This window comes from Taudactylus pleione, unplaced genomic scaffold, assembly GCF_031769625.1.
Source record: "Taudactylus pleione unplaced genomic scaffold, aTauple2 ptg000536l, whole genome shotgun sequence".
In the NCBI taxonomy this organism is placed as follows: Eukaryota; Metazoa; Chordata; class Amphibia; order Anura; family Myobatrachidae; genus Taudactylus; species Taudactylus pleione.
In genome coordinates this window covers 2,342,451-2,363,500 of record NW_028284938.1, presented here as the reverse complement: position 1 = coordinate 2,363,500, position 21,050 = coordinate 2,342,451, and the positions used below count along the sequence as shown (strand labels likewise).

Sequence of the window (21,050 nt, the reverse complement as noted above, 5' to 3'; positions counted from 1 at the left end):
TTATTATTATTATCACTTTAAAGCAGGCGGCACGTGTTCCCTGGTGGTAACCACACGTCAATTGGGCACTGGTCTCCTGCTTCACCTACCCCCGCCGGCGCTGCAACGCTAGCCGCAGCTAGTGCTTTCTGCAGGGGCTTATGCTCTGGACCGCGACCGGGCCGGGGATGCAGGTAAGTAGGGCCGTAGGCGGCCGCGGTCACGAGCAGTCCGTCCTCTGGCATGGAGACTGGCCGGGGGACTGCTGTGTGGGCAGCCAGTTTACCTGGGTCTGCTTTCACAAGACTACCGGGAGTTAAGGTCTGACAGCCGGGGGGGGGGTATGGCGGCGGCCATGTCAGTTGCCGGGTGGTCTATGCAGCATAGGGGAGGTATGCTTGCCCGGCGGCCCCCTCCCCCAACCCGAACTACGGCCCTCACGAGGTTCCCGCCTTTGGGTTGCTCTGCCCAGCCTCCAGCTATTTCATTCTGCCACAGCCACTCCTGGGTGCTCTCCATGGTTGTTGCTCAGGAGGTATTGGGTCAGGACCCTGTATACTTCTCCCTTGGGACCAGTTATACAGAAACTCCATATATGCTACTAAGCTTCAGGCTGTGCGTAGTTCATGGGAGCCTAAAAATTGCATAAGCTCTGCTGAGATATATATGCATTGTTTATCCCTGAGTATGCCTTGCTACTATGAAGGTGTAAACACTGGAATCATAGCGAATGGGGTTGATTGTGATTTAACTATTTTGCGATATATGCATGAAGATCTTGTAAACTGATGTGACCTTATGCTACTGTTTTCTTCTTAAAAAACCCCAATAATGGGTTACACAGTGCTTCACATGTATGGTTTCTGTGAAGGTGGTCACTGGGCATTATTAACCCTACACTTGTTGTAGGTTACTTGCAAATGTTTCTCAGGAGGCTCGGTTCATTTCCCTGTATACCTCTCCTTGGATGGGCAGGTTATACAAAACTTGATATCCTACTTAGCCTTGTGTGCTATTGGTAGTAGACTAGAGAGTTTAGTGTGTTTGTATATAGGTATGTATATCAGAGTGTATGTGCATTTCATATGACTTATGAAATCTGCTGTGTTATGCTGGCTTGTCAGTCATAAGCTATCACTGGGGTTTCTCTTCATGTATCCTCTACGACAGATGGTATGTGGTCAAAGGAGTTATCACAGCAATCAAATCCACAAGCTTGCTGGACAGGAGGCTCCTTGGGTTGCCTTTGCCAGATCAGAGCGCAGGGTGCAGACAGGTTGGCGGCTCTTACGCCAGCCCTGATAATGGTCAGCGGATGCAGCCTACTATGCCCCTGTGCATCCGTCCTGAAGGGACATGTATACTCACTCTGGTCGAAGGTGGCATCCGCCTCAGCAGCTTTACAGCAACCGCAGCTATCGGCTAGGCCAGTACGGCCAATAACCAGAAGGCGCTCGGTAACACGCCGGCCAGCCCTTAGATTCTGGACATCTTCTGGTGATTAGGGGATACACTGGTGTCCTCTCAGGAGTCACTCTCAGGAGAGGAAGACCTGTTTCCAATGGCGCAGGTCTCCTCCCTGATTAGAGCGGTCAAAGCTCTGCTGAACATAAATGCTATGGAGCCAGTATAAACAAGGGCTCCAGTATTCAAACACCAGAAAGTTGTGAAATCTCAGCATCTATTCGGAGGAAGTAAGGGGTTATCCGGACAGGAAAATCCATATTATAAGAAAGGTTGACACCTTATATCCCTTTCCAGTACCATTGATATCCGCCTTTAAATGTTCCACTGATAAGAGGCTTGAAGCCTGCCTCAGGGCAGTCCTTTCTCTATCAGGAGCTGTTAGGTGCCCGGCCATGGTACGGGCTGGATTTCCAAATCAAGGCACAGACAATCTGTCTCTCGCCATAAATATGACTGTCCCTGTCATGGTGGTTGCAGATGTACCATTTCAATAAGGGTCGCCATTCTGGTCCAGATTGGGTACTCCTCACGAACTATGCCAGCTTCCGCGGTTGGGGAGCACGGACAGGTCGACACACGTGTCAGGGAAGATGGACGACAACGGAAAGCAGTCTGTCCATGAACGTCCTGGAACTAAAGGCAGTATTCAAAAACGCTTGTTCAAACTCAGGAAATACAAAAGGAGCAGGCCAGTACAAGTACAAACCAACATGGCTACCACAGTAGTCTACCTCATCCATCAGGAAGGCACGTGGAGCCAGGCTGTCATGGCGAAAGTAGAAAACATTCTGATTTTGGCAGAATGTAGTTTTTCCAGCAGGACCAGCTGTGTTCATACCAGGAGTACTCAATTTGGAAGCGGACTTCTTAAGCCAGCAGGATATACATGCCAGAGAGTGGGCTCTTCATCCACAGGGATTTCGGAGCGTTGTGGACAGATGGGGACTTCCAGTGGTAGACCTCATGCCTTTGGGCCAGAACCAGGGATCCTGTGGCTGAGTTTGTGGACGCTCTGGCAGTAGTGTGAAACTTCAGACTGGCATATTTTATTTCTTCCGGTTTCCCTTATTCTAAGGTTTATCAGGAAATACAAACAGGAGAGTGCAACAGTAATATTGAGCCCCTGCTTGGCCGGGACGCCATTGGTTCACCTGCCTGCAGAGTTTCTCCATAGACACTCTGTGGCCTTTTCCTCCAAAGCTGGACCGGTTAATACACAGGGTCCCTGCCTGTATCCAGATCTTCCATATCTGTCTGACGGCATGGCTCTTAAGACCTCTGTCTTAAAGGGAAAAGTTTTCCAATTCTGTTATTCAGAGGGCACAGAAACCTTCCTCTGGCTGCATTTATTATTACAAAGTTTGGCACTTGTAGTTTCGGGTTAGGCTAGTTTAGACCGGGGTCTCCGTCTGGCCACCCTGAGAGTTGGGGCTTCTGCACTTTCAGTTCAGCAATGGCCTAACGGTAGGATATTTTTTTTCAGGGTGTTCTGAGGATTCAGCCTCCCTTTGTCCCCCCGGTAGCCCATGGGGTTTAGTATTGGTACTCAGGACTTTTGCAGGCTCCTTTGTTTGAACCCTGAAATCGGTATACCTAAAGTGGTTGACAGCAAAGATGGGTTTCTTCCGCCTATTGCTTCTGCCCGTAGGGTCTCTGATTTAGCAGCCCTGTCTTTCGCTCTCTTTTGTGGATATTTCATCAGGATAGCGCTGTTCTTCGTACTGGGGCTGGGTACCTTCTTAGGGTGGCACTGGATGTGGTTTGTGCATTACGCATCTATGTAGATCACATCAACTTCATTATGAGTAAGGTTTTTTTATTCGTGTTGTATGGCTGTCGTAACGAGGCTGGTTAGCTAACTTGGCCAGATGGTTGCATATGACAATTTCTCAAGCGCACACACCTGCTGATCTTGTTGTGCCGAACAGGGTCACAGCACATTCTACTCGATCTGTGGGGCCATCGTGGATGGTGCGTCGTGGAGCCTCTGCTTAACAAATATGCGGGGTAGCCAATTGGTCTTCCGTCCGCACCTTTGTCAAATTATATGCATTTGACACATTTGCCTCTCAGGATGCTTCCTTCGGGCATAGGATCCTCCCCTCTACGAAAAAATGCAGGAGCGTTCCCGCCCTTAGGAGTACTGCTTGGGTATATCCCCAATGTGATGGCTGTGGACCCCATGGACCCCGAAGAAGAAAATAAGAGTTATGGTATAACATACCTTCGTTAACTCTTTTTCTTCGAGGTCCATGGGGTCCACAGGACACCCACCCTAATGCACCTGGTGTTATTGGGTAATTCTTTGTATCTCGGGAGTGTTTCCCTCTTGGATGAGAGATTGGTCTAGAGAGCATGAGTCCTTCCTTCTTATCTGTTTGCCTTCTCTTGGTTGGCTTTATAACGAACTGACTGCCTGTGACCAAGGGCGGGGTATATAGGGGGGACCTGGTGCATCCTGGGAGCTGAGCTTGGATTAATTGTTTGGTGCCTGGATAAATCCATATACCCCAATGTGATGGCTGTGGACCCCATGGACCTCGAAGAAAAAGAGTTAACGAAGGTATGTTATACCATAACTCTTATTTTATTTTATAAGATTTTAGAATATAAGGGGGAAGAGGTTATTTTTCAACCTCGAAAAAATATTTAAATACAGCCAATAATTACAAACAAACATAGAAATCAATATAGTTCACTGCCAATTTATACAGGCAAAAGGCGATTATTGTAAGTGGTTAGATTCAACACATTATATTTATCTATTATTGATCATTCAAAAAAACATCACTTGTTATTGAAAAAAATATACCTACCTTCTAATTTTGAAAATATATCAAATAAACATATCTACATAGATTCTAGTATACTTGAAGGAGTATTTTATCAGATGGTTTATCCTGCATATCTACTGTTATAGGAGATATTGTATCCGTTTTGTACCAATAAGTTGCAACATGTTGCAGTGCAGTTGCTAGCAGAGAGACAATTAGTATCAATATGTTGCAATGCAGCAGCTCAAGAGCTGGCAGAGAGACAATTGTTATTCATGTAGCAAAAATAACCTCTTCCCCCTTATATTCTAAAACCTTATAAAATAAAAGTTAAGTTTTCATTTATTCATACTACTTTAAGAGTGCCTCCAACAAAGAGTCTTATTTTCTCTTCCTTCTCCTAAGTAAAAAGTCGTTATTACCAGCTTCTTAACTCGCCTTAGAGGTTGCAGCTTCAGGCACTTGGGCACTTTTGTACTAAATGCACTTTTCTGGCAAACAGGGGCCTGCATCTATATATGTTCTGTAACTAAAATAGGCTCAATTGCATCTGAATATTCACTTTGCCAATCACCGCTAGCAGAGCCGTAATTGGGTTATCTGACCTGTTACATCACACAGGGCACTGGGGGTGACGCTGTCACTGTCCCACGGCACCTGCATGTGGCTTGCAGGGTGCCTGGAACAGCACCCTGCAGCTAGAGCCGCATGGACGCACTCTGCAGCCTATAAAGCTGTACGGACCAGTGCTCTACTTCCCAGAGCTGGTGGCCCCACCTCCTATGCCACATCATGATGTCACAGGTTTAGGGAGAGGGGCTGGCACAGGGCGCATGTTTGCCCTGTTACAAAGCTGAGCCCTAGTGTACAGAAAATCCCAGTTCTCAGTACCTAGAGAAAATTTGAAAATATCTGCATTGTATTAAGTCCATTCTGCTATGTATCTAATTCCTATTCTGATCAGTTGTGCACATTTTGTTATTTTCAGTTAATGTGCACCCAAGGGCGTAACTATAGCCATAGTGGCCTTTATAAAGGCTTTCGGGGCCCTATAGGAGAGGAAAATGTACCTTACAGTACAAGCTTTCTAACAAATTTATCCAGGCAGGTATACGGTTTGAAAAATAATATGGATAAAATAAGAATACAATTAATGCATATATATCTGTGTAGTCATTACTCACTGACACATTTTAAAAGATTCAGAGCTAATTATATCACTTGCGTTCCTGTGAGGAGACCTGGAAAACATGCACTGTTTGAGGTCCTGAGGACTGAGTTTGAGAACCCGTGTCTTAGACTAATAACGTGCCATATTGCTACTACCGCAAGTACTGTACCCTATTGAATACATATTGTGGATGGTGGACATGGCCTTATGATGGCAATTGACTCTTCTCAATTTGAACATTTTTAGTTACACAGCTGTACACATCAATATCTGTACTGTTAACCATTTATATTAATATATATAATTAAGAAGTCCCAAAGAATCTCTGCTGCCAGAAGACGAGTCAGCACTCAGAGCTGGAATCCCAATATTCTGGTTTAGATGAAACTGGGAGACAGCCTTCAGCTAAAAAGGAGGTCTGGGGCACAGAATGGCCCTTTCTTAATGAAAAACGAGAAATGGTGACCTGCAAGAGCCGCCAACTCTGACACTCGTTTAGCAGGCCAGCAAATAAGAAACTTTCCAGGTCAGCAAGTTGAGATCCATAACATCCAGAGGTTGCAGACAGGACCAAATTGAGATCCTACCGAACACCAGAGTAACAAAGTGTGGTTTGACATGAAGCACACCCTGAAGAAAAGTCTGAACTTTACATTGGATAATGATTGAAAGGGCCAAAGCCTGCACTTTCAGTAATGATAGCCCACTGTTCAAGCCATTCTGCAGGAATGAACCAGGAGATGTAAATACTGCAAACTCAATGGTAATTCATGGCTGATGATGGCTTCTTGGCATTTATCATGGTCTATATTACCGGATCTGAGAGGCACTTAGCTCGTAGGATCATGGCTAAGCCATCAAAGCCAACCAAGTCCTGATAGAAAAACTGACCCTTACTGAGCAGATCTGGTCAGATAGTCATCAAGGATGATCCACCGCCATGCTGAGGATGTGGGCATACCACAACCGCTTTGGCCAATCAGAACCACAAGGATGACAGGAACTAACTCTGCTTTTGCCTTTTTCAGCACGCAAGGGGGAAGCGGAACCGGAGGAAACGGATACACTAAGCGGAACTTCCATGAGACTGTTTTTGCATCAACCAGGATTGCGTTCGGATCCTTCGTGCATGTACTATAGAGCATTGTATAATTATTTTATATTAATCATGAGTCTGTGTGATATTCCATTTCTTTACTGCCAGCTGCCATGTTTAATCATCATCTCCATATTATTATGCTGCATAATGGAAAAGAAGAGGTTCCAGGCACAGAAACCTAAGCAATGTGCCTCTGAGAAATTAGCTTGCTCTCTGTTCAAGGAGAAATTATTTCATTTTAATTCAAACAAGGTTGCTGTGGAAACTAACAATAAGGGGGTATCCATGAAACTTGGAGAGAGATATAATTGTGAGCGGTAAAGCACCAACCAATCTGCTCCTGTCTTTGTATAGGCTGTGTTTGAAAACATGACAGGAGCCGATTTGTTGGTGCATTATCTCACAATTTTATCCCTCTCCAAACTTTCATGAATTCCCCCCTAAATGTTACCTTTAATATTTAATAAGATGACCTTTCATGGGGATTTGTGCTGTCATCCGTATATTTGATTGCCTTTACTTTATGTACTTGTAGACTTTGTGACTTGAGTGATTTGGAGTATCTGGATGAGGAGTTCCATCAGAGTCTGCAGTGGATGAAAGATAACGATATCCATGATATTCTGGACCTTACATTCACTGTCAATGAAGAAGTGTTTGGACAGGTATACATATTTCTTATTCAATTGCTAGTGTTTTCATTAAAACATTATGTGATTGATGCAAGATGACCAGCCCTATGCTAGGTGCAAAGAATACATATGTAAACATGTATGTATTAGTGTCCAGTTATGCCGCTAGAGATGCAACTGCTTTGGTGTATGAACATCGCCCATAGTCGCTTAGTTGCTTGACACGTTCTGCAAATGAACTTCTGCTCAATTCTGCATCAGCCCAATGTATCATATCATCCAGGTAACAATAATAAATATATCCATTATCATACCTCCCAACATAAGAATATCTGAAACAAATAAACTCACAGTACAGTGTTCAAGCCCCTGTGAGAACAGATCACGTATAATCAAGAGATTGGAAAATTACAAAGATAAAACTCTGTAGAGATTACAATGTGAGACTTTTGTTACATTTCTAGAATTTGAAGAGTCAATATTATAACTCTGTTACAATATTGTGACTGCTTTAATAGATTTAGGGGGGTATTTATCAAAGACTGGAGAGAGAGAAAATTGTGAGAGATAAACCACTAACCAATAGGCTTCTAACTTACATTTTACAAGCTGTATTTAAATAATGACAGCTAGGAGCTGATTGGTTAATACTTTTTCTCTCTCACAATATTATTTCTCATCAATCTTTAGTACATAGATCCCTTTGAACGTGCAATATATTTATGGCTAGGCTTGGTGTAGGGTCTGAACTAATGTCATGTCTAGGTTCTACGTTTTATGACTTGGGCCACTGTTAGATGTATGCATGTAGGCTATAATTAATAATATCAGCTTTGAAAGCTAATATTCACAGTTTATTGATTTTGATTGAGACGATCCTAAACTCATTATGCACAATTAAGTCCCTGGATAGAGCATGGCACACCCAAGCATACCATACATAGGGGCCTATTTATTATTTAATCAATGTATGTACAAGGGACTATGAACCTGATTCAGCAGGGATCACAAGTCTGCAAGCGCACGCACCCGCTTGCTGCGAAAATATACAAATGAATGCGATCGCAGCACTATACCAAGACGCCCACAACTGTATAAAGCCATCCACTTCCCATTACATACATCAGCAAGTTAGCGAAAACATCGCTAACATAGAGTAACATCGGACCAACACGCACAGTTGTTGTTGAGCTGACCCTTACTCACAAACTGATAAACTTCCTGTCACCATCTAGTCCTCTGGCTGCGTATGGCATCGCAGGGACTTAATTATGCACGCCCCTCTAACGGTGTTCAAACGCACAAATATACCTGCGTTCCTTCGACCACTCCCCTCTCCATCCCTAAACAGTGCTTCCTGTCAATCATTTCTTTGTGCCGCTGCGTGTCCGCTGCATTTGCATACCTGATCGCAGTGGATGGCTTGCACGCACTGTGATGCATACACATGTGCAGAACACTAACATTGACTGGTTGCATGCTTCCGCAGCCTTGCCATCCAACCTGACTCAGGCCCTATATGTACTTTCTTGCCAAATTTACCAAGCTCCGGTTTGGCCCAGGTAGCTATCGCCATCTGAAGTTGGAGTTAGCCATTGTAGTTTACAGGATACAGTCTGCAAAAAGTGCTGGGAGAGGGATCGGTAGCACTTGCACATGCAGACCACAAATCAGCATTAGCACAGTTGTCCTTGGCAAATGAAAACTGAAGGTGCATACACACAATGATGTAAGTAATGAACGATTTCCATTGAACGATTTTCGTTCAGTTTTTCCCTTGAAAAAGTGAATGAAAATCATTTTTATTTTTTTTAATCACTTTTTTATTGGATTTTTTAAAATAAACAGTTAAGTACACTGAATGTGACAAAAATAATCTCCTATGTAGTGAATAGATACAAAATAATCCGATATCATTATATCTAAAAAAAAAAGAATTCAATCTTTTGTTCTAAACAACACACAATTGAATATTGATTAATGTTCATATGGAAAACAATATATATTAGGGATGTGCAGGCTCGGATAGGTTCGAGTTTGCACGTGGAGTTCGGATTTTTCCCTCCAAAAAAACGGAACTCAGAAAGAGGCAAAACGTCATCTTGCATGGACGAACATCATCATTCCTGGACAAAAGTCCAGGAATGATGATGTTCGTCCATGCAAGATGACGTTTTGCCTCTGTCTGAGTTCCGTTTTTTTGGAGGGAAAAATCCGAACTCCACGTGCAAACTCGAACCTATCCGAGCCTGCACATCCCTAATATATATATATATATATATATATATATATATATATATATACTACTAGGACATATTACAACTTAAATCGATACATCAATTATAGTAAAAAGAAGAAGAAACAGATTAACAGAAAGGGGAAGGGAGGGTTAGACATAGGGAAGACACATAAGGGTTAAAGGCAGCTCAAATAATAATGAATAAGCTAAATCCGTGAAGATTCAGATAAGTTAAAATAAGGTAGTCCGCAATCTTGATACAATGTGAAACCGTAGTCGTTATACATTAACTCTATACCAAACATAAAAAGATATAAGACACTCTTATTGGTTGTATGATAGAGATTACTAAAATAAATTATGTGTATATAACACAAAATTAGGGAACAGCCCCGAGACATTTATACTGGTACCAGTCTGTTGTCTCAAAGATACGTATTATATTAGTTTGTGTAACAACATCCAAACTTTAGAAGTATTTACCCCATTTATTATAAAAAATACACACTCCTTTGTTTATATCAGGCATAGTGGATTTTCTGTCAAAGTAAATTCATTGTAATAACTTTTGTCTGAGTTCAACGATGGAAGGAGCTGATTTCTTTGTCCAATGAATGAGTATTAGTTTTTTTGCGACCGTTACAACAACTGTCAAAAAGGGGATAACTTGTTTTTTCAAGGCTCCTAAACTCCAATTCTTAAAGTTAGCACAAATGCAAGCTAATAAGTCTAATGTTAGTGTAAGCCAAGAATATTGTTTAGGAATTGAATAATCTTGTTCCAAAACCGTCTTATTTTAGAACATTTCCAAAAACAATGGAAAAATTTAGCATTTTGGGCTGTACATTTCAAACAAGTGCCATCTTCCGATTGTACTATATGCTTGTATTGTGCAGGTGATATATATGCTCTAAAGAGCACTCTAAAATGGACTTCTTGTAAATAATAGGAGTCAAGAATTTTTAAAGTATGATCATAATGTCTGAAAAGTAGTTAGGGAGAATTAAAGTCAGGATCATCATTACGCCATACATCTATTACTTTGTCCCTGAGTGAGATATTTAAGTTATCTATCAGAATTGAATATAACATTTTTGTTTTGTATTTTCGTATAAGTTTTTGTAGGGTAATATTTACATGATCAATTATTGAAGGTGCGGACATGGCCAAGGGTAGTGAATATAAATAATGACGAGTTTGTAAATACATGTAAAAATCATTACGTGATAATTTATACTTCTCTCTGGTTCAGAGAAGGAGAAGAAAGATCCCCCTGGATCAAAAACTTTCAAGCTGTCAGTTAAACCTTTCTGCTTCCATTGTAAAAACGTTCTATTAGTCAACGTAGGAGGAAAATATGGATTCCCCCATAGTGGGATGTAAGTGGTGGTGAGATGACTTCTATGAAGTTTTTTGTTAATTTGTAAGCCAGGCAAAATAAGTATCTCTAAACATTATCTTATTGAGGATTTCATTAGGTATATTTTTGAGCTTAGTGTGCAGTAATGCTCCAGGTGACCATGGGGTAAATAAAGCATTATCTAGATTTATATCGGTAAATAAAGAGCGATTAAGCAGCCAATCACTTATGTATCGAAAAAAGATTGTTAAGGAATATGTTGCAAAGTCCGGAATACCCAAGCCTCCATTGGCCCAAGATAATACTAATTTATTAAGGGATAATCTGGGTTTCTTTCCCTGCCACAAAAAGGAGGACATTATTTTTGACATATAACTAAGATCCGAAGAACCCATTGCAATAGGTTGCATTTGCATGCAATAGAATAGTCTTGGAAAGATAATACTTTTTAATACAGCTGCTCTGCCTAGGAGGGAAAGAGGTAGTTTTTTCCAGCTTTCCAATAAAGTTGTTGTTTTTGTAATGACAGGCTTGAAGTTTGCTGAGTAGATGTCTTTTATTGAAGGTGTTATGTGAACACCTAAATATTTAATTTCTACTGCAGGGTCCATAGGGTATCCGCAGGATAGCTTGGGGTATAGGCGATGGCGGCAGACATCCAGGCACCACAGAGTTAAATTTTCAGCCTCCCAGGATGCACTGGGGTCCCTCTCCTATACCCCGCCCCCGAGCCTCAGGCCACTCAGTTTTCGTCGGTGCCTGGCCGGACCAGTCGCACCGTACAGAGGGGGGTCTTTTCAAGGCCCCTGAAGATTTCTTCGCAGCTGTGGCTGCACAACTAGAGTGCTCCAGCATAGGACAGTCAGTATTGACGTCCTTGCTGTCACTCCTACACCCTGCCGGTACCAGAACGCCGGTACCGATCCGGGGATGCTGGTTGGTAGCTGGGGTCACAGCTAGCGGTGACCCCGGCTACCAGGACTGTGGCCGGATGCACGGGGGACAAGGTAAGCGGCGGGGTCCCACGGTGGGCACCCGCCGGTAACACAGTCCTTTTTGGTCCCCAGGCAGGGGCTCCCTGGGGACCGGCTGCGCGTGGGGCCAGGTACTGATCCTGCGCCTTCCACTAGACCACCAGGGACAGCGGGCCGCTGCATGTGCGGTACAGCGCGGTGTCCCAGGGGTTAATAGCAGGCCAGGGGAGAAAGCTTTCCCTGTTTCACAGCCGGCGTCTCCCCCGCTGCACAGTGCCATTCCACAGCGGTCTGAGCGGGCTGTGTCAGCGCTCCTCCCCCGGGCCCGCCTCCTCTCTGCTCCTCGGTGGCCATTTTCTCACTACATGTGCTGGGAATGACAAACGCTGCTGGAAGCTGTTACAGGTGCCATTGCGGTCCGGGTCCCCCGCATACCTCTCCTTCAATTAAGGTCAGTGTATGCAGCACTGTTTCCTACCAGGCTCTGGTCTGTGTAGTTGATCGCAGTGCTTGTAATGCAGGATGTTATCTGTGCATTGTATGTGACTTAAATGCTAGCGCTGTTTGCCTGTACTTTCATTTCTGACTGTCAGCCTTTTTCCTATCCCTGTTCTTCTGCTACAGCTCTTGCGGTGCGGTGTTGCAGGGTGTTTATTACTTCACAGTAAACGTGGTTTTACTGTGTGGGAGGTCACATACGCTCTGTTCACACTCCTCATGTCTGAAAGTGAACGAGGATATCCTCTTCCAGCTATAATGTACTGATATCATGTGCAGTTAGCGGAGGGATATGTAGACACTGAGGGTTTATGGGGGGCATGTTGTATTATATATCACGCCCCATTTCTGTCACTGTGCCTGCACAAAAAGGGGACCGCCCTCGGCTGGCTAAGATGCTTACAGCCCTTGTGGGCAACGCCCCCTGCGTTTCCCCATAGGGGTTATCGCAGCGAGTGGTGGTCTCATCACATGCAGGGGTCCCTGGACAGTTGATGGTACCCCAGTGTATCCTGTTTTTCGCCCCCCCCAGGTCTCGCAGGAGCCTGTGTGGGTGAATTTATTGTCCAAATGGTATAGCACCTGATGGACGTTTTACAGGGGGAGTCACCATTTCGGCCTTCTAAACGGCCTTTCGGGTCTCAGACGGGTAAGGACATGACGTCTGATGACGGTGACATTATTGACTTTTTCAGACACGAGCCCCTTAGTGCAAAGGAGGCGTAGTCTGGGTCTAAAGTCTATATACCTGGCCTTATACGGGCAGTCCGTGCGGCTTTGGTTATTACATATCCCCCGTGGCTAAATCCAATTATGCCTTCTTTAAGGATAAGGGTGTTGCCACTGTAATTCCTCTATCTGGTCAGGTGGATCATTTAGAGGAGGCGTGGAAAATCCGGGTAAGCGGTTCCAGCCTCAAAAACGGTTGACCTTTTGCATACCCCTTTGCGGATAATTATTTTTCCGAATGGGAGTTACCTTTACGGGTAGATTCTCATGTTACACGCCTAGTGAGGAGTGTTACGTTGCCCATGCCCTACAGGTCCTCCTTGCAGGAGGTTACACATTGCAAGGTGCAAATACATCTAAAATCCAAATTATTCCCTTGCTGGAGGGGCTTCCAGGCCGGCTATGGCCGTGTGCTGGGGGGCCAGAGCCATGGAGGGGTAGGTAACTGGATCTCTGCACACTGACTCTCCAGCAGAGCAGGTGGATAGTGGCAAATTCTCAGAGACTTAGCCACGTTCATAATGAGACAGTCTTACATATAGCCTACTCCTTTCCAGAATCTCCTCGGCAGTAGTAGCGGCTCGGCAGCAGTAGCGGCTCGCCGCTCCCTGTGGTTGCGCTCTTGGAAAGCGGACGCAGATTCCATTTGGAATGCTTTGCCTTTTACGGGATAGGTCCTGTTTGGTCCTCATCTGGACACACTTGTGGCCCCTTAGGCAGCAGCTACGTCTGCGTGTCTGCCATCGGCTATAGTCCCATCGGGGTCTGGGGCTTCGTCTTTTCGGCCCTGTGAGGCCAGGGTAAGTCTAAAATATAGCTTTCCAAGACAGTCAGTAGCCAGGAAATGTGCTCAACCATAAGAACAGGCTAGGAGTACACAACGTCCTACTCCCAAGTTGGACTATAAGCCTTCAGCCTCAGGGGACGGGCCTCCTCTCGGGGGACCCCAGAGTTGAAGGCCGGCTTCTCCAGTTCGCCCAGTGCTGGTGTCTGACCTCCACGGCCACCGGGGTAAGAGAAGTATTTTCTTGAAGGTATGTCCTCTCCTCCCGGTAACCACCTCCCAGACGGTTTTTTCGTTACAGGTCTTCTGTCAATTCAAGACAAGGCCCTGTAATTTTTTGAGGGTGTTACACTCTATTCTCCAGGCAGGAGTTATAGTACCTATTCCGTTGCCCCAAAGGGGAACGAGGTGTTACTCCATCCTCTTTGGTACAGAAACCCAATGGGTCTTACCTGGACATCCTCAACCTCGAATCCTTCAACAAATTCTTAAAGGTTCCTCGGTTCAGGAGGGGGACCCTGCATTCCATCATTCAATGGAGCCGGGGAATTTTGTGGTGTCGTTGGATATATTTAGGGTGACTACCTGAATGTCCCTATTTTCTTAGACCACCAGTGTTTTTCCTCAGGTTTGCAGTGGTCGATAAGCATTTCCAGTTTTACCAGGGTCATGGCAGTTGTGGCAGCCCACCTGCGGATGCAGGGGGTCCGCTTGTTACCCAATCCGGGCGACCTCCTGGTGTTACCAGAGTCTCCAGAGATACTTCAGTGCCATCTGCAACGGACAATATCTGTATTGCTACGTTAGGGCTAACTGATACACTGGAAATGGTCCTCTCTGATTCTTCACAGAGGCTGTTCCATATCCCAACATCTGAGGATCTTTGTGATTGAGGAAAAGATCTCTGCATTACAGGCAAAGGTAAGCAGTTGCCTGCAGAGTCGCCGAGTGTCTATTCACTCGGCAATGTGGTTCCTGGGTTCCAGGGTGTCGCTGTTCAACATGGTGGAGAGTACCCAGTGTCACTCTGAACCTCTAGAAAAATTGATCCTCTCCAGATGGGATGGGTTGCCCCATAGGATAAAGTCAATAGTTCTTTCCCCAGAGGTTTGTCTCTCTCTGGCCTGGTGGCTGCGGAAAACTCACCTAAACAAGGGGCACCCCCTTTGGGATTGCGGACAGGGTCCTTCTGATGATGGACGCCAGTATCCGTGGCTGGGAAGCAGTGACGGGTCCACACTTGTTCCAGGGCAGGTGGACTCCAGTAGTTTTTGCGCTTCCCATAAACATCTGAGAACTCAGAGCAGTATTCAAGGTTCTCCAGCATACAGGACAGGTCCTCCACGGAAATACCATGCAGGTACAGTCTGACAACGCCATCATGATGGCTTATGTACACCACCTAGGAGTTTCCCGAAGTCGGGCGACACTGACAGAGGTGTCCCGAATTCTGGCTTGGGTGGAAGGCTATATCCCTGCCGTCATCGGCAGTGTTCATTCAGGAATCCTCAGATGGAAAGCAGGCTTTCCCAGCCGTCAGGACATGCATTCAGGGAAATGTCCTCTTCATCAGGAGGTGTTCAATCTTCTGGTGAACAACTGGAGCCTTTCAGAGATGAGACTCTTATGGTAGACATATGTTGGTCCAGTGGACCTTCCAAGTTGTGTACCTCGTCCCTCCGTTATCCCTTCTTCCTCCAATAATAGCAAGAAGAAGCCGCGCTCATGCTGATAGCTCGTGCGTGGACCAGACGGCACTATTACTCAGATCTTTGGAGTGTTTCAGTTAACACTCCAAAGCTGTTACCTCTACGACCGGACCTGTTGTCTCAGGATCCTGGCTGATACCCAGACCTGGGTTGTCTGTCCTTGACGGTGTGGCGGTTTAGACTGCCCTCTTAAGGTCTAGGAGTTTTTCCAGCTCTATAGTTAACAAGGCCTATGTCCATGCTAAGAGCTCGGAAGATTTTATCTGCAAGAATTTACCATCGGGTATGGCATATTTTCTTCCAGTTGTATTGCCCTACAGGCTATGCTCCTCGGGTATTCCGGATATCCGGAGTGTTGGCTTTCCTACAGGTGGGCTTAGATACCGGTCTTCGCCTTGCTTACCTGAAGGTGCAGGTTTCTGCCCTGTTGGTTTCATCGTAGGATTGCTACTCTTCCTGATGTCCGCACCTTTGTGCAGGGTGTACATTTTATTCAGCATCCCTTTGTTCCACCTGTGGCTCCTTGGGATTTGGCTGTGGTCTTTAGGGTTTTCTGAGGGCCGCCATTTGATCCACTGGGCTCAGTGGATTTCAAATGGCTTACGGCTAGGAATGTATTCCTTCTGGCCATTGATTTGGCCAGTAGGATCTCAGAATGGGGGGCTTTGTCATGTAGACTTCCCTTTTTTTTTTTTCTCATCTTTCCTAGGAACTGGGCAGTGCTTCGCACTTGCCCTGGTTTTTTTACCTACGGTGGTGTCTAGTTTCCACATCAATGAGGAAATTATAGTACCTGCCTTTACTTCCCCAGTCCTTTCTGCTGGTGAGGCCTCTTTGGATGTGGTACGGGCTCTAAGAATTTAAGTTGACCGTACTAGTCCATTTAGGAAATCAGACTCTCGGTTTTGTCCTTTCTGGTTTCCATAAAAAGGGTTGGCCTGCCATAGCGCTAACTTTGGCAGGATGGATTCACAGGTCTTCCTGTTCCATCCTCTATTAAAGCTCTTCCACTAGGTCTGTGGGTCCTTCGTGGTCAGCTCGACGTGGCGCTTCAGCGGTTCAGCGGTTATTGGCAGCCACGTGGTCATCTGTCCATATTTATGTAAGGTATTATGTTTTTGATACCTTCGCCTCTCAGGATGCTTCCTTCGGGCGGCGGATTCTCCTTACAGCACAGGAGCATCCCCACCCTTAATGGATACTGCTTTGGGACATCCCCAAGGTATCCTGTGGATACCCTATGGACCCTGCAGTAGAAAATATGAGATATGGTAAGAACTTACCCTTGTTATCTCTATTTCTACGAAGTCCATAGGGTTCCACAGGACTCCCGCCCTGTCGCACCTGTACTGCAGATGGGCTTTGATCTGGTCACCGGTTTCTCCATCTCCTTCTGGTGAGAATGTGATTCTTGTTTGTTCCAGACTTCTCTCTCTTTTTTGCTCCTGCTCCGACCCATGGCTTGTTACGAAACTGAGTGGCCTGAGGCTCGGGGGCAGGGTATAGGAGAGGGACCCCAGTGCATCCTGGGAGGCTGAAAATTTAACTCTGTGGTGCCTGGATGTCTGCCGCCATCGCCTATACCCCAAGGTATCCCGTGGAACCCTATGGACTTCGTAGAAATAGAGATAACAAGGGTAAGTTCTTACCATATCTCATATTATTATTGAAGTTAAGTTTAAAGGCTTTTATTTCAGGCAATTCTCTGATGGTTGGGCAATGTTTATTAATTGGTAACACTTCAGACTTTTCCATATTAATCTTGTAGCCTGAAATTTTACCAAAGGATGTTATTTTTTCCATAATTATTGGTATTGAGGAAGCAGGATTTGAAATAAAGAGAAGCATGTCGTCCGCAAATAAAGCGACTTTCAGCTCAATATTATTAACCCAAATTCCTCTATACATGGTATTGTTTCTCAATTTAATAGCAAGTGGTTCAATGGCAATTGCAAATAAGAGTGGGGATAGGGGACATCCTTGTCGTGTTCCTTTATAAATGGGGAATGCAGAGGAGAGGTGACCATTGCAGGAAAGTTGTGACATTGGGTTAGTATATAAAGTTTGCAAAAATGTATACATTTTGGAGGAAATCCAAATTGAGATAAGGGGCCTGATTCAGACCCACTCGTGAGCGGCTGTCCACTCGCAAGTGGGTCGATGTTATGGACTGAGCATGCGCACGATGGAGGGAGCTCCGTCGTGCGCATGCGCCAGACGCGACGAGCGAAGGAAAGTCCTTCGCTCGTTGTGTCCGATCAAAGGGGGCGTGCTGTCAATGTTGATTGACAGCACGCCCCCTTTGGTGGGCATGCCTCCCTGACGGGGGCGTTCCCACGGGAACGCCTCCCGTCAGAAGCCGGCCCACTGACATCACTAGTGATGTCAGTGGGAGTGATTTTGGCTCTGATAGAGCCAAAATCACTCCGGAGCTTGCGGTTGAAAACCTCAACCGCAGGCTCCGGCTCGCAAATTCGATGGTCGCGATGGTCTCGACCATCGCGACCATCACAATGCACGCTCGTATAGCCTGTGGGTGGTGACCCACAGCTATACGAGCGTCCAGGAGGACGCTCCATGAAATTGGAGCCCGGCCCTCATTCAGAGCGTGCGCTCTGCTCAGAGCGTACGGCTCTGAATGAGGGCCAAGGTTTGGTAAAGATGTGACCAATAGACTAGATCAAAAGCTTTTTCAGCATCTAGGGATAAAATCACTTCCGAGGAAGTCTCTGACACTGATTGAGTGAATTAAAGAGCCGTTAGTACTCTATGTACATTTAGTATAGAGTGTTGTCCAGATATAAAGCCGGTTTGATCCGGATGAATTATATGTGGTAAAATGATTTTTAGTCTATCTGCTAATATCTTAGTGAGTAGTTTGTAGTCTGAGTTTAGAAAAGAAATTGGGTGATACGATCCTGGTAGTGATAAATCACGACCAGGTTTTGGTAGAACCTTGATTATTGCATTATTAAAATATAAAGGCATATCACTATGATTCAAGATATAATTAAACACAGAAACCAAAGTTTCTTCTAATCTAGGGGAAAGGATTTTATAAAAATAATTTCCTAATCCATCCGGACCAGGTGATTTAGTTGGTTTAAGGGTTTTAATTGCATCAGAGACCTCTTCCAAGGTAATAGGGTTCGATAAAGGGTCTACTAAACCTGACGGAACTTCAGGATAATTCACCTGAGGCCTAGTATTTTCAGAAATGGGGTTTGTTTGAGAGTCATGTTCTCTTTGGTCACTAAGAGCTGAGTAAATGTTTTCATAGTATTCCCTCATAACATCTAGGATCTGACCATTAGACGTTGTGTAAGTGTCGGCTGATGTTTTTAGTGGGTGGACAAGCATTGGGGATCGGGTCCCATTTAGGATATTTGTTAATAATTTACCTGTTTTGTTTCCAAATTTATGATATCTATATTTAACAGAAAATAAATATTTATCTCCGATTGTTTGTAATAATTCTTCAAAGTGTATTTTGGCTGCTTGGTATTGTTGTCTAAGTAAGGGCGTTGGGTTTTCCTTATACTTCGCAAAAACTTCTGAGAGAGAGGTCTGAAGGTGTAAATATGTAGAGGAGTATTTCTATTTTACTGTGGAGGTATAAGGTATTATGGCTCCCCGCATTACTGTTTTGGCCGTCTGCCAAAACAGAGGAGGGTATGAAGTAGCATGGGATAAATTATTCGTTTTATACTCGTCCTAAGTGGTTTCCAGTTTTTATTTAAATTTAAGTGATTTATTCAAATATGAAGGAAATTTCCACAAACCATAGGGGACTTTCTCTTTTGAGATCTGCAGGGAAAACCAGAGCAGTGCATGGTCTTACAATGCTATTGCTTCTATATGTGATTCAGTTACTTGAGGGAAAAGTTTAATCGAGACCATGAGGTAGTCTATTCGGGAAAGTGTCTGATGTGCAGCTGATAAACACGTATATTTTTTTTCTGTGGGATATAACGCTCTCCAGACGTCAACTAGTTGTAAACTAGTTGTGAACATAGAAATTCCCAACTTTGGAAGAGAAGGAGATTTTTTTGTTTGTCCTGGAAAGTGTGATTTATCTAATTGAGGATTAGAGACTAAATTAAAGTCACCACATATAATCAGATTTTCAGAGGCATGGATACTCAAAATAGCAATTAAAGATTGGAAAAAAAAATCTGAGTACGTATTAGGTGCATAAATACTACATAATACATAAAATGTATTATAAATTTTCACTGTTGCTATAATAAATCTACCTTCTGGATCTGCATTTGTTGATAAAATTTCTAATGGTAATGATCTTTTCACTAATATTGCTACACCTCTAACTTTGGATGAGCAAGGTGCAGACGCTACTAATATCCATTTTAATATTTGTAATTACGCATTTCAGAGGAGATTAGGTGTGTTTCTTGTATACATACAAGATTTATGTTATGTTTTAATTTTTCTTCTTTTGGCTGGTGAATGTATACCTCCAACGTTTAGAGAACCAATTATTATCTTAGACATATGTTTCTATAATCTTTGAGTTTAGTGGACTACCTAGGATTATTTCGACAATAGTACAATTGGCTGCGTGGGTGGATACAAAAGGGAAGAAGACATACAAGACAACGAGAGGGAATGCAGAGGGGAAGAAAAAGACATAATCCTAAAAGAAAAGAGAGAAAAACAAAAAAACAAAATATTCTCTACTCAGAAAGTAAGAGAAAATATTTGTCTATTGACTTCCAGCAGATTAAACCTTATATATATTTTTGTAAAAGTATTTAGTAATTCTGGTAGGCATTACTCCAGACTCCATTCCCGGCTATAAAACTACAAGCTCTTAGGGTTTATAACCAGTAAGAGAATCAAAATCCTCAGGATCTGATTATTGGAAAGATAAATCCGCAACAATTAGCTTGCATATAAACAGAATATAATCAATTAACACAAAACTTTTCAAGGTGAACACCTTACTAATTAAAGAACCAAAATATGTATGACACATTCCAACTGTGATAAATTATCAACATTTATATCTAGCTCAGCCCAATATCCATTGCATGATACAGTAATTGCATAATATTGGGGGGGGGAAAAAACGATGTAATAGAAAAGAGGCTGATGAGAACCACTATATATATATATTTTTTTTACTAATTCCCAGCATTTAAATGTCATACTAAGATTCTTTCAATCTCGGTTATGAGAAAGCATGGTGAGACTAGTAGTATGCAATCAGGGTGGTATGGCAGGGGGGTCAGAAATATCATAGCTGTTTGCCTGTTGTTCATCCTGGAAATAAGCATAAGCATCTTCTGGGGAGGAAAAGTCCTTAAACATATCACCTTCATAGATGCGGAGCTTAGCCGGATAAAGCAAAGCGAATTTCTTTTTTTCCTTAACTAGACCCGAGCAAATGGAGGAAAATTCTTTACGTGCTCTGGAGAGCTCAGCAGAAAAGTCTTGAAATATGTACAGTTTATTTCCTTCCCATTGAATAGATTTATTCTTCCTGGATGCTGACCAAAATGCGGCTTTATGTAGGTAGTTGAGGCATCGAAATAGGGTTACCCTCGGGCGTGTGTTAGAAGTTTTCGGGGGAGGACCCACCCTATGAACTCGTTCTACCACCAAATCCTTGCAC

General features: G+C 44.0%; 1 protein-coding gene across 3 annotated transcripts in view; it reads left to right on the top strand.

The window, feature by feature from the left end:
• HECW2 (HECT, C2 and WW domain containing E3 ubiquitin protein ligase 2) overlaps nt 1–21,050 on the top strand; it is a 455,376-nt gene that overhangs the window by 415,502 nt on the left and 18,824 nt on the right. For all 3 annotated transcript variants that reach the window (XM_088451025.1, XM_088451024.1, XM_088451026.1), the window contains one exon: nt 7,026–7,155. In XM_088451025.1, coding sequence (XP_088307151.1) covers nt 7,026–7,155 — 130 coding nt within the window. The remainder of the gene's footprint in view (nt 1–7,025; nt 7,156–21,050) is intronic.